General features: G+C 45.0%; 2 protein-coding genes across 6 annotated transcripts in view; both read right to left on the bottom strand.

Annotated features, from left to right (window-relative positions):
• On the bottom strand, positions 1–4,182 carry RBP7 (retinol binding protein 7). Its single transcript, XM_034438872.3, has 4 exons — positions 3,992–4,182; positions 1,752–1,930; positions 974–1,075; positions 1–238 (listed from the first exon to the last, which is right to left on the bottom strand). Exons 1-4 carry the CDS (start codon positions 4,062–4,064, stop codon positions 188–190), a joined length of 405 nt encoding a protein of 134 aa, XP_034294763.1. The 5' UTR covers positions 4,065–4,182; the 3' UTR covers positions 1–187.
• A 3,599-nt stretch (positions 4,183–7,781) lies between these two features.
• The window catches only part of NMNAT1 (nicotinamide nucleotide adenylyltransferase 1), a 38,170-nt gene continuing 34,531 nt past the window's right edge, over positions 7,782–11,420 (bottom strand). For 4 of the 5 annotated variants that reach the window (XM_034438869.3, XM_034438868.3, XM_034438867.3 and 1 more), the window contains exon 5: positions 8,737–11,333. In XM_034438869.3, the coding sequence (XP_034294760.2) occupies positions 10,930–11,333 (404 nt within the window). In that variant the 3' untranslated portion in view covers positions 8,737–10,929. Of the gene's footprint in view, positions 11,334–11,420 lie in introns of all 5 variants that reach the window. The other variant, XM_034438866.3, reaches the window with a different exon arrangement.

Genomic DNA, 11,420 nt, shown 5'->3' with positions numbered 1-11,420 from the left:
TGCGTTGCCAATATGTTTAATGAAGTGACTTCGTAACAGCTTCCTTTTATTTGCTCCAGGAATCCTTAAGAGCATTTCCGATAAGGAGAAAATACTGAAGTTTCCACGTTGTTGACTTGCAGGGAAAAGAAGTCATGCCTTGAAGGTGCCTTGTGCAGCTCTCTTTCTGAAAAGTCCCGTTTGAGTGTCACGCTCGCTTGAAAACTTGCGTGCTTGTCTGGCCTTCGCAACGGAGCTCCTACGCATAAAGACAGCCATACAGTACTGAGGCCTCAATGCCTGGGAACCCAACCCTCAAGCTACGTTTAGCCAGGATGGGTTGTAGATAGCCCTGCCTGGCCTCTCAAATCTACCCTCACAATCCAGCTCGCCTCCACCGCTTAACTAAAGCCAAACTAGGATCAAAAACCCTGATTTGTCTTCATCATCGTTTGGTTTCCATTCCACTGCTTCCATTTTTACATTACTTGGATAGAACGGAATAGGTTCACAATTCGTACAGCAGTGGTAGGATTCAGCCAGTTCTCTCCGAACTGGTAGTGGCGACTGCCCGGACGTAATGCACAAGCACTGCGCAGATCATGCACATGCACAGATGAGGCACGTAAAAGCACTCAGATTTGCAAACCGGTAGGGAAGTTAAGCGAATCCCATCTCTGGCCTACACAGGATGCTTCATGATGCTAATTTATGTTTAAGCATTATTGACAGAACAAGCCACAATCGCTTGGGTTTAAGACCACAGGGCCACAGTTAAACTGGAAAACAATTAGATGAATCCACATTTTGTGTCCTGAGCTTGTGGAAAAAAAAATACTTGCAGTTTCTTCATAGAGATGCTTTAAGTCCATGAAGCTCATGTGTGGAATATTTAAGAGAGATGGATGAATATTTTCCCAACCCCGGGCCCCTGAGAGCTGGCTCTCATTCTATCTAGATCAATTCAACTTAATCCACCCTAAACATTTCCTACCAAATACAGCTCATCTCCTTCAATCCAGTGGGACCAGCCTCTGTTTTTCTTTTCTCCGTTCTGGGTGCAGACAATTTTATCTTTGTCCCAAGTCACCACACTCTGCATCGGAAGAGGGGGGGAAAAATAATATTTTAAAAAATGTTTAATTTTAAACGGCAACAAATAAGTATATTTAAAATGGTATGGAAACAGATTTCTAAAAAATAACATTTTAGCCCACATTTTTCTATCAATGATGGCTTCTTAAAAAATTTAAACTGCCAGCATTTTTCAATTACTGGGCTTATGATTCTCAAGAACTCTGGGTCAAGCTAAGATGTACAGAGCCAATTCCTTCCCCTAAAAAAAAACACAATTCCAGGAGAAAAAGGGCTTCAGTTTTATTTATATTTCATACTTCTTCATGAGGAAAACCAACTGATCCTATTAAATCAGTTATTAATCTTTAATAAGCTGCTGCCTTTTTGCAATGCAAACTGATGTGATGTGCTCATACGTCTATTAAAGGAAGTTAAAATATATATTTATATAACCTTCAACTAAGGAGGCTGAAAGAATTTGGTCTAGTATGAAGAAATGTTTACTAAGAGTTTGACAAAAGTCTCAGCATATAAAAACCAGACCAAACATTGTCAATATCTACTTTCAAAAGCCCCAAGGGGAAAAAAAAGAGTTTTTGAAACACATAAGGAAATATTTAAAGATATGTCCAAGTCAATGCTTATTGCCAAAACTGTTCATTTAAAAGTTTTCGAGGTCTGGATGCTTTACTTACTCTGCATTTACGGTTGTCCAATCCTTTGTTATCTTCATCAAACTCCTCTCCAATTTTGAACTTGACAGAATAGTTTCGAAAAGTGCTCGTCGTCTGGATAGAAAACACGTCCCCTTCCTGTTTTATGAACTTTTGGGGCTTCAGCATGTTTGCTATCTTACGCGTTGCAAAATCTATACCTTTGCCGGACACAAAAGTTACAAACGGGAGTTAAAAACAGTCTGCCGTTACAACATATAGAGTGGCTTTCCTGGTTAAATGAATGCCGACTTCCTTGAGGGTAGCCAGGTTAATGTTACGCATCTGTTTCGTACCAGTGCCTCAGTTCCCTCAATACAAAACAGGCAGAATAAGAGAGTTGAAAGGGACCCTTGGAGGTCTTCTAGTCCAACCCCAAGTAGACCCTATATCCGTGATGGCGAACCTATGGCACGCGTGCCACAGGTGGCACATGTAGCCATATCAGTGGTCACGTGAGCTCAGCTCTGGCGCACATGCGCGCCGGCCAGCTAATTTTCAGGCCTTCTGGGCCCACCCAAATTAGAGAAACAGGAGGGCCTCAGGTGGTGGTGGTGGGGAAAACCTGTTTTTCTCTCTTCCCAGGCTCCAGAACCTTTCTAGGAGCTTGGGGAGGGCAAAAACAGCCATCCCCACCTCACCCCACCCGGGAGGCCCTCCAGAGGCCAGAAACAGACAATATTTTGGGCCTCCGGAGGGCCTCCAGGGTGGTGGGGAAGGCCGTTTTTGCCCTCCCCAGGCTCCAGAGCCTTCCAGTCCCAGCGGAAGTTGGCAAATGGGCCGTTTCCAGCCTCCAGAGGGCCTCCAGAGGCATGGGGAAGGCCATTTTTGCCCTCCCCAAGCTCCTAGAAAGGCTCTGGAGCCTGGGGAAAGAGAAAAACAGGCCTACCAGGCAGACTGTGCCAACACGTGCCAGGAGTGGGAGAGGGGAGCGGGGGGGGGTCATGCATGCATGCGTGGGGGCGGGGCGCATAGAATTATGGGTGTGGGCACGCATGCGCACAAGCCCCCCGCTCCTGGCATGCAATGGCAAAAAGGTTAGCCATCACTGCCCTATATTGTTTCAGACAGCTCAGCCCCTCCAATACTGGAACACTGCTATGTCTCCTAGTTTAGACATGCCCAATTCCTGCAACCATTCTTCATATGTTTTAGCACCAGGGGCCCTTAATCTTCCTTGCTGCTCTTCTCTGTGCTCTTTCCAGAGTTTCAATATCCTTTTTTATATTGAGGTGGCCAAAACTGAATTCAGTATTCTAAGTGTGGTCTTACTAAGGCTTTGCAAAGCGGTACTAGAACTTCAGGTGATCTTGATTTTATCCCTAATGCAGCCTAGGATGCTGCTGCAACACACTGTAAAACTCGGCAGATTTAAAGTTTAATTCAAGAACAAGGCACCTATAAGAGGTTACTCCAGAAAATGAGTGTGCATACACAAAAGAAAAAAAGTGGGAAGAATAGGAAAGTTATTGCATCCTAAGATACATTTAACCATTAGCATTGCAGCTTAAGATAAATCTAATAATTTATCTTCGGTTTATATCTAAAACGATATAGGTTCGTTCAATAAACCAAGATAAAGTATCATTTCTGTTAAGTGTCCTAGTATAGTTTGCTTATGGGTTAAGACCAGTGCTTCTCAAGCTTTTACCAAAACTATATTTAAATATCCCTGTTCTGATTTGTATTGAGTTTGTCTCATTACTCAAAACAAAACAAAACAACCCACTTTCAACCAATTTGGATATTTTACCTGAATTTGGGGATGCTGGCTTAGACTGTCCTACTGAATCTAACATTATGATTTATTAACCCTTATTCGTGGCTTGACATGGTGTGCAAGCAGACCAGTGTGGCTTACTCAACAAGCCACAGTTTAAATATGGGGTGATATGGGGACTTAGCCACGTGCAAGCAGAAGAAACTGTAGCCAAGGCTAAGTAAGCTATTTAAGCATTTGAAAATCAATCTAGAATAAATAAAGAATAAATATTTTGCTCCTTGCCTACGTCTACTTCAACCAAATAAAAAAAACCAGTGCAAATTCTGTTTAATATACTAAATCCTGTAATATATTAACCACCCTAGCATGAAAAGGAAAGGTAAAACAAAACAGCTATCCAAAAGATAGCTTTGTCTTTGAAGGGTGGGGGTCACCAAATAAGCATTTTGGAGGAAGAGAAGAATTCAACCAATAAATCTTAAAAAAAAACTGTACTTGCCTAAAGTCAACATATAGGCTTCCAAATTCTCAGACCGGACAAAATTCCAGGTACCGCTGAAATCCACCGGCATGGCTGAAGAGAGGGAGCACCTGAGATAAACCCAAACTCAAAAGGTCCAAGGATTCAGATGAGAAGCTTTAATTTCCCCCTGCCTGCCTTCTTTATATAAGGGGAAGTAGGAAGGTCTTACAAGAGGAGGTGGGATCTGTTGCAGCTGGGCCTCTAGAGGATAAAGTTCAGATCAGCTGTAATCCAGGGTGTAGAGCTAAAGTAACTGTTTCATGAGTCACAGGCACTGCAAAATTAAAGAGCAGAGTCTTTTTGGAGTCCATTTAAAGACCCACGAAGCACAATAAAGATAGTTCTTGACTTACCACCACAACTGAGCCCAAAATTTATGTTGCTAAGCGAGATAGTTGTTAAGTAGGTTTTGCTCCCTTTTAAGACGTTTCTTGCCTCTGTTGTTAAGTGAATCACTAGCGTTGATAAATTAATCCCATGGTTGTTAAGTCAATCTCACTTCCCCTTTGGCTTTGCTTGTCAGAAGATTGCCAAAGGGACACCGCAGCCGTCATAAATAGAAGCCAAGAGTTCAAATTCCGATCACACGGAATGCGACAATGGTCGTTAAGTGTGGAAAATGGTCATAAAGTTATTTTTTTCAGTGCCGTTGTAACTTGGAACAAGTCACTAAATGAATTGTTCGTGGACTGTCTGTACTGGAGCTTAACCGATTTATAAACTTACCTTCCTCTAGGATTATTATATATTCATCTAGGATTGTCGCACTCTTGCATTTTTGGCAACGAATTGTGGAAGTAGGCAGAGCATTGGTGAGCACACAAAAAGAATTGTGCAGTGTGGTAAGCGTGTAAGACCGGTGTGTGAAGATTAATTCCCTGGCACAATCTGATAGTAAGACATATATTTCGAGGGACCTTGACTTCCCTGCCAAAGAGGGCACCCAGTCATGAAAAATTCTTGGAAACCCCCAAAGATCAGACTGGAGGTGACATCAAATGGCTTGAGTAGACTTTGATCCAGCTTAGCGAACCTCTTCCGTCCATTCTTATTAGCAAGATTATTTGGCAAAGAAACCGTTAGTTCGGTAGCAATATATCTCTAAGCGTCCATCTGTGTAGGGCTATTTTATAAGAGGGTAAGAGAATCAGTTCCCACATGCATACTGGTTGGAGCAGGTGTCAACTTGCAAAGCATCCCTGGCCTGCTCTCGAGTTGCCATAGGCAAGGGGAATGGGAAACTGACGAAGCAGTAAGGCAGCCAAAGACAGGAGCACATTCCAGACATATTTTTCTCAAGGCTGTCTCCCAGGGTTACCCACAGCGGCCTGGAGGGGAGTGATCTCTACAACCCGCAAAATTGCTCCATTGGCGAATGTGATTGATGACACACCCTGGGGGAAGGGGGGAAACAGGGTCAGTTGGCTTCATTTGGGAACGTGCCGACACGAAGCTCCTAATAAATAACTGGATTTCTTTTGAAGCTTGGCTCGAGGCTCATGATTTAATTAGGGCATCCGTCGGAACCCTGACAGCAGGGGTGTCAAACTCGATATAATTGAGGGCCGCATCAGGGTTGTGTTTGACCTCGGGGGGGCATGGCCAGGGTGGGCATGGTCAGCTCAACGTCACTTGTGCCGGGGGCGCCTGTGGTGCCCGAGGGGTCTCCCAGTAAAAACGGGCTCCCAAGCCGTTTTTGGTGGCAACAACCTCCTGCAACCCTCCACCAGCAAAAACAGAGCTCGGGAGAGCTGCATACGGCCCTTGCGATATCCGTTTTCAGCTGCGACGGCCTCCTGCAACCCTCTGCCAGCGAAAACGGAGCTCGGGGGAGCCACAAGGAGTCCTTGCGAGCTCCGTTTTTGGCTGCGACAGCCTCCTGCAACCCTCTGCCAGCAAAAACGGAGCTCGGGAGAGCTGCACGCGGCCCTTGCGAGCTCCGTTTTCGGCTGCGACGACCTCCTGCAACCCTCTGCCAGTGAAAATGGAACTTGGGAGGGCCGTGGGTCCAGTCCTTTGCTGTTTGCAGCACTGGATTAGAGGCTTCCCAAAGATACAGTGAGAAAGAGGTCGCTGGACTTCATAAAGCAATTATCAAGGACAGAGGTCAAGGTGACCTTCTACACACCGTGCATCGTAACTCAATTTTGTTGCATAAATGGGGATGATGCAACACGCAACCGCTAACCTCTGCTCGGGAATGCACGGCTGCCAAACTTTGTTATGTTTCTCTCTCTCTCTCTCTCTCTCCCCAGAGATTTTTAAATCTGTGGACGTAAAAGAGATTTCCTCTCATTAAGCATGTTCCCCGTCTCTTTATATTGTTCTGGAGGGTCTGGAAACATCTGCAAAAATACTTTGTGCTCAGTGAACTCTAACCACAGTTCTGCAACTCCCCTCCTTCCCGGGGCTGCCAACCCAAATTGCTTTCTTGTCTTGCTTGTTTCCATGTTCTCTCCCACCCCACAGTGTTAATCTTCCTCCATCTTTCTTTCAAGACTGAGCTCTCTATCCTAAACTCAGGGGTGGGAATGGAAAATTTTAGCAACCAGGTTCTCTGCCCGGTGTGGCCATGGAGACGTGATCTACTTGGCCTCCTGCACCATGGCGGGGGTGGGGGTTTTGCCCTCCCCCGGCTCCAGAGGCTTTGCTTGAGCTTCCAGGAGGATGAAAATGGCCTCTCGTGGGCTCCGGAGGCCCTCTGGAGGCAAGAAACGGGGCGCGTAGGCCTGTTTTTCGCCCTCCCAGAGCCTCCGTGAGGGCCCTGCCCTTACCTCGCATCTAAAATGGGCTGCGTGGAGACTTCTGGGAGGGGCAGGGCAGGCGGGGCCAGCCAGTCTTTGCAACTACTGGTTCGGCGAACCAGATGTAAAAGTAGCATCCGGTTTGCCCGAATCAGTACGAACTGGCTGAATCTCACCCGTTAACCCAAAGTGAACAATCGGGTGGCACCGCACCGTCTGCTCTCTTTCAGGAGCTCATGCTGGGCATTTAATCAAGTTTTAACTGCCCTCCAAGAGCTCCCAGCTCTTTCTAACTACAATATGAGTCCAAACACACCCCTGATCGAGAGAGGAACAGAAACTGATCTCGGACATAGCCACAACTTATCACATCAATCGTAATTGTGTGCCTGCCTCACACAAGATGCTACAAAGCTTTTTTTTTTTTATCTATCACAGCTGGCTTCGTTCATTTGATCTGAGCTAAGAGAAATTGGTGATTTTGGTGTCAGCATTAGGGAAAAATCTTTACAGCTAGTCCTCGACCGACGCTCAGAATGGAGCCCAACATTTCTGTTGCTAAGCAAGACAGCTGTTAAGGGAGCTCTGCCCGTTTTACGACCTTTCTTGCCACAGTGGTTAAGTGAACCGCTGCAGTTAAATTAGTAACGTGGTTGATGCCAAGTGTCTGAATTTTGACCGTGGGATCATGGCGATGTTGCAACGGTCGTAAGTGTGAAAAATGGTCATAAGTCTCTTTTTTTTTCTGTGCTGTTGTAACAGTCACTTAGGTGTTGTAAGCCGAGGGCTGCCTCCTGCACCCCAAAAAGTGTATGAGAAGCAGTTCTTCCACAGTGCTAGAATACTTTTCTTTTTACTGGATCAAACCACCTTTGCTCTTCGCAGAATTAAAACTGAAATGAGACCCAACCGCCCCCAAGGTCAGTTTTCAAAGTTATTTTGACCCAAGTAAAATGTTTGGGGTCGGCCCTAAACTACGGACCTCTTCGCAATCCCTGCAGAAAATGACAACGCTGATTCGATTTCTGATTAACATTTCACCACATTTATTAGTATTATTTTTCCCCATCCACATTACAGAGAAGGGTATGTGTTGATTTTGTGGTTCATTCACATTATGAGTCTATTATCAAGCCCAGGATTTAAAGTACACACACACACAAACATTTTTACAACAGCATTATGATTTTTAAGGGTAGGATGTGTAGAGGGTAGCAAAGTGCAGTTCTGTGGTTAAAAACCATGTGCGTGAAGGACTCTCTTTTTTTTTTGTTAACAGCTAAAATACGAAAAAAAAATCAAATATTTCAAAGGAAAATGTCATATAAGCACACACAAACATCGTATCATATGTAACTTGTAAATAAAGAGGAAAAAATCAGAAATAACAACATTGATGAGGGAAGATTTTTATAAGGGTATTTCTTATTCCAGCATGTATATTTTTTCCCACACTAAACAGAATATGTGACTGTCCGGAATCAACTTTCAATCATCATAGCTGAGTTTGAGTTTTCTTTATTTCCTGTAACTTCTCTTTTCCCCTTTCCCCTATTTCCAGTATTATTATTATTATTTTTTTAAATTCACGTTACACAGCTGAATTTTTTTTAAAAAAATGTTTCAAATTGGCTCATTCCTGCTGGGGCAGAAATTTGAGCCGCAAAATTTATGGCTCGTTTCTTACTCTTGAATCAACAGTTCCGACTCGATCCAAATAGGGCGGTGTTTTCCAGACTTGAAAACTTTTAAGATGAGTGGACTTCAACTCCCAGAATTCCCCAGCCAATCACGTGGTCTGGGGGATTCTGGGAGTTGAAGTCCACCCGTCTTAAAAATGGCCAAGTTTGAAAAACACTGATTTAGGGGATGAAAAAAATCCTGGTAGGTATATATATATATGTATGTATGTATGTATGTATGTATGTATGTATGTATGTATGTATGTATGTATATATATATGTGTGTGTGTGTGTCTTTTTCTTTTTCGTAGGCTTTTATGTGCATATTCTTTCTAGCCAGGTTTTACCTACGTAAGCTAAGATATCTGAGAAGAGGGTGTGGCTCACTGATGACGCCTTATAAGGCAGAAATAGCTATCTGAGTCTCCCAGAGAACAGCACAGAGTTGCTGTTTGTCAGCTAGAAATAAAAAGCCCAGAAACTTGTGAATGAGATTTCACAGAACCAGGGCTGTAGAACATCTTAGCTTACGTAGGTAAAACCTGGCTAGAAAGAATATGCATATATATATATATACACACACACATACACACACACACAATGAGCTGCTAAGTGGAAACCACGGAAGACAAACCAGGTTCAGGAGTTTACAGAGATCTGAAACAACTGTGGTCTGCCACTGGCCACGCAGGATAGACCTCCTTTGGGCTGCAAAGGAGTTTTACCTTCCTGATGGCCAAAATAAACCCCTCGACATGATCAGTCTGCGTGGCTTACATGATTGGATGCTCTAACCACAATTTCAAAAAAATAAAAATAAAAAATCCATGCTTGTAGAAAACTACCGTTTCCCCAAAAATAAGACATCTCCTGAAAATAAGCCATCCCCGAAAATATTTAACCGGTCGCCGCCATTTCCTCTGGTTAGGGTTAGGGAGACAGAGATGGAAATCAGGTAAGACAGCAAGAGGAGCTCCGTCTTGCTCCACGCGCCCCAAAATAATAAGACCTCCCCGAAAATAAGGCCAAGCGCTTATTTCGGGAGTTCAAAAAAATATAAGACAGGGTCTTATTTTTGGGGAAACACGGTAGTATGCCATCGTGAAGGTTTGCCAAGCATTTGTTATCTGCGTGGGAGAGGGTGTGTTTGGGGGTTTTTTTTTTGATGTAGGCGTACGAACCATCCAGCACGTCTAAAGTAAACTGTTCAATGATCCAGCATTTTAGAAAGTTACATTCTGAGGTCATTTTAGCAGACACAGTTGGTTTGAAATGTCCACACGGTTTAACAACGATGGCTCATATTTGCAACTGAGAAAGTACTTCAGTGGGTTTCATCGACGAGGCACTTAAGGTGGGATCAGCCCCCCCAGATCCTGAACAGTGTTATTTCAAGTGAGCCAGACTGCGGTACTAAGAAAGCCGGGCGAGGTAGGACTCATCAGTTGTTTTTTTTAAAAAAAAATATCTAAAGATATAGGCCAATAATGGCAAACCTAATGGCATGAGTGCCAGAAGTAGCACGCAGATCCTTCTCTGTGGGCACGTGCGCTGTTGCCAGCTGCTCTTTTGGTTTCCGGCGTGCCGGACAGCTAGTTTTCGCAAATGCCAGAGCACCAGAAAATGGCCTGAAAAATGGCTGTTTTGGGGCCATTTTCACGCCATTTCTGGGCCGTTTTCAGCCCAAAAGAGGCCTGAAAACAGCCCAAAAATGACCTGAAAACGACCCGAAAAATGGCCCAAAAACGGCCTAAAACAACCTGAAAACACCCCCCAAAAATGGCCTGGAAAACGGCAAAAAAACAGGCATGCATGCACCAAACAGCTGATCTTCGGTTTTCCATTATGCAAACGTGCACCGGCCAGCTGGTCTTCGGATTTCCGGCACTCTGACGCTCGTACATTCACGCGCATTCGGTTTGGGCCCTTGGTGCCAAAAAGGTTCGCCATCACTGATATAGGCCTTCACGTAAATTCATTTTTAGGGAAAGAAAATCTGGCCCGTTTAATAGCACCCCTCCACTTCTTTGCGGAGCCCCCGTCTCTCACTGCCTCCCAAAACTGGAGCAAGGGCTAAAAAAAACAGGACATCATCGGGGCTAAGAAATGAGAAGCAGGCCTCAGGCTCACGTACAAACCGCCGCGCAGTGGTGTCAGCCATCGATTCAAAGCCGAGCCGTATCTGTGGCTTCCCAGAGGCACCAGTTCTGGTTGAAACCAGAGCTACTTGCCAAATGGGCTTTGCTGTCACTCCATAAACCTCTTTATTTCATTTGCAGAAGCTCAGTGTTGAGTTCACCAGTTTTCTGCAAGTCACAAAACAAACCAGGAATCTGTGGTTATTTGGGCTGGTAAGCTGGTCACTTTGCAAAATTCAAACCGGGCATGCAATGGGATTCCACCAGGTGGGAGACAGCAGCTAAAACCGCAGCCAGCTTGCCAAGCTGCCCCCTATTCCTGCTCTCTCCCCACTCCATCCTTGTGCCAATCAATCTTTGCTGGGCTCCTGTGCGTATCTCTGCAAAGGAGCCAAAATGACCCCTGCGTTCTGGTCTTCGGTCTCTGCGGTGTACAGATTGTGCTGCTTGATGTAGGACTGGACCGAGTCAGGCACCAGGTACCGTATGCTCTGGCCCCTCCTGAGGGCTCTCCGTATCTTGGTGGCCGAGATGTCGTTGGTGATCCATTCCTCCACCAGGTCAATGTTCTCCTTGTGCTTCCACAGCGTGTCCGACTCGTAGATGAACTTCTGGGCGTGGTTCCCCAGCCTGGTAACGCAAACCATGCCATGCTTCGAAACGATTTCCTGGATATCTTCCGGCTTCCAGAGATTGGGCACTGCGAAGGATTCCAGAACATCTGTTCCACACAGAATCTTCAGCTGGGGGAGGCCTGGAGGAGACAGGACACATAGGGAAGGAAGTTGGATAGTTGTTCTGTCCCCGTCCCACAAACGCACACAAACAGACAGCCGGGGAT

The sequence above is a fragment of the Pantherophis guttatus genome, chromosome 15 (assembly GCF_059756535.1).
Source record: "Pantherophis guttatus breed Tessera chromosome 15, ASM5975653v1, whole genome shotgun sequence".
Lineage (NCBI taxonomy): Eukaryota > Metazoa > Chordata > Lepidosauria > Squamata > Colubridae > Pantherophis > Pantherophis guttatus.
This window is presented reverse-complemented; position numbering and strand designations above follow the sequence as displayed.

What these genes read in the sequence shown, in the direction of transcription:
- RBP7 (XM_034438872.3), bottom strand. Translation starts at nt 4,064, where the DNA reads ATGCCGGTGGATTTCAGCGGTACCTGGAATTTTGTCCGGTCTGAGAAT. An exon ending in AGCCTATATGTTGACTTTAG is followed by an intron (nt 1,931 to 3,991) that starts GCAAGTACAGTT and finishes TGTCCGGCAAAG; the next exon opens with GTATAGATTTTGCAACGCGT. An exon ending in AAGGAGATGAGCTGTATTTG is followed by an intron (nt 239 to 973) that starts GTAGGAAATGTT and finishes CTTTATGCGTAG; the next exon opens with GAGCTCCGTTGCGAAGGCCA.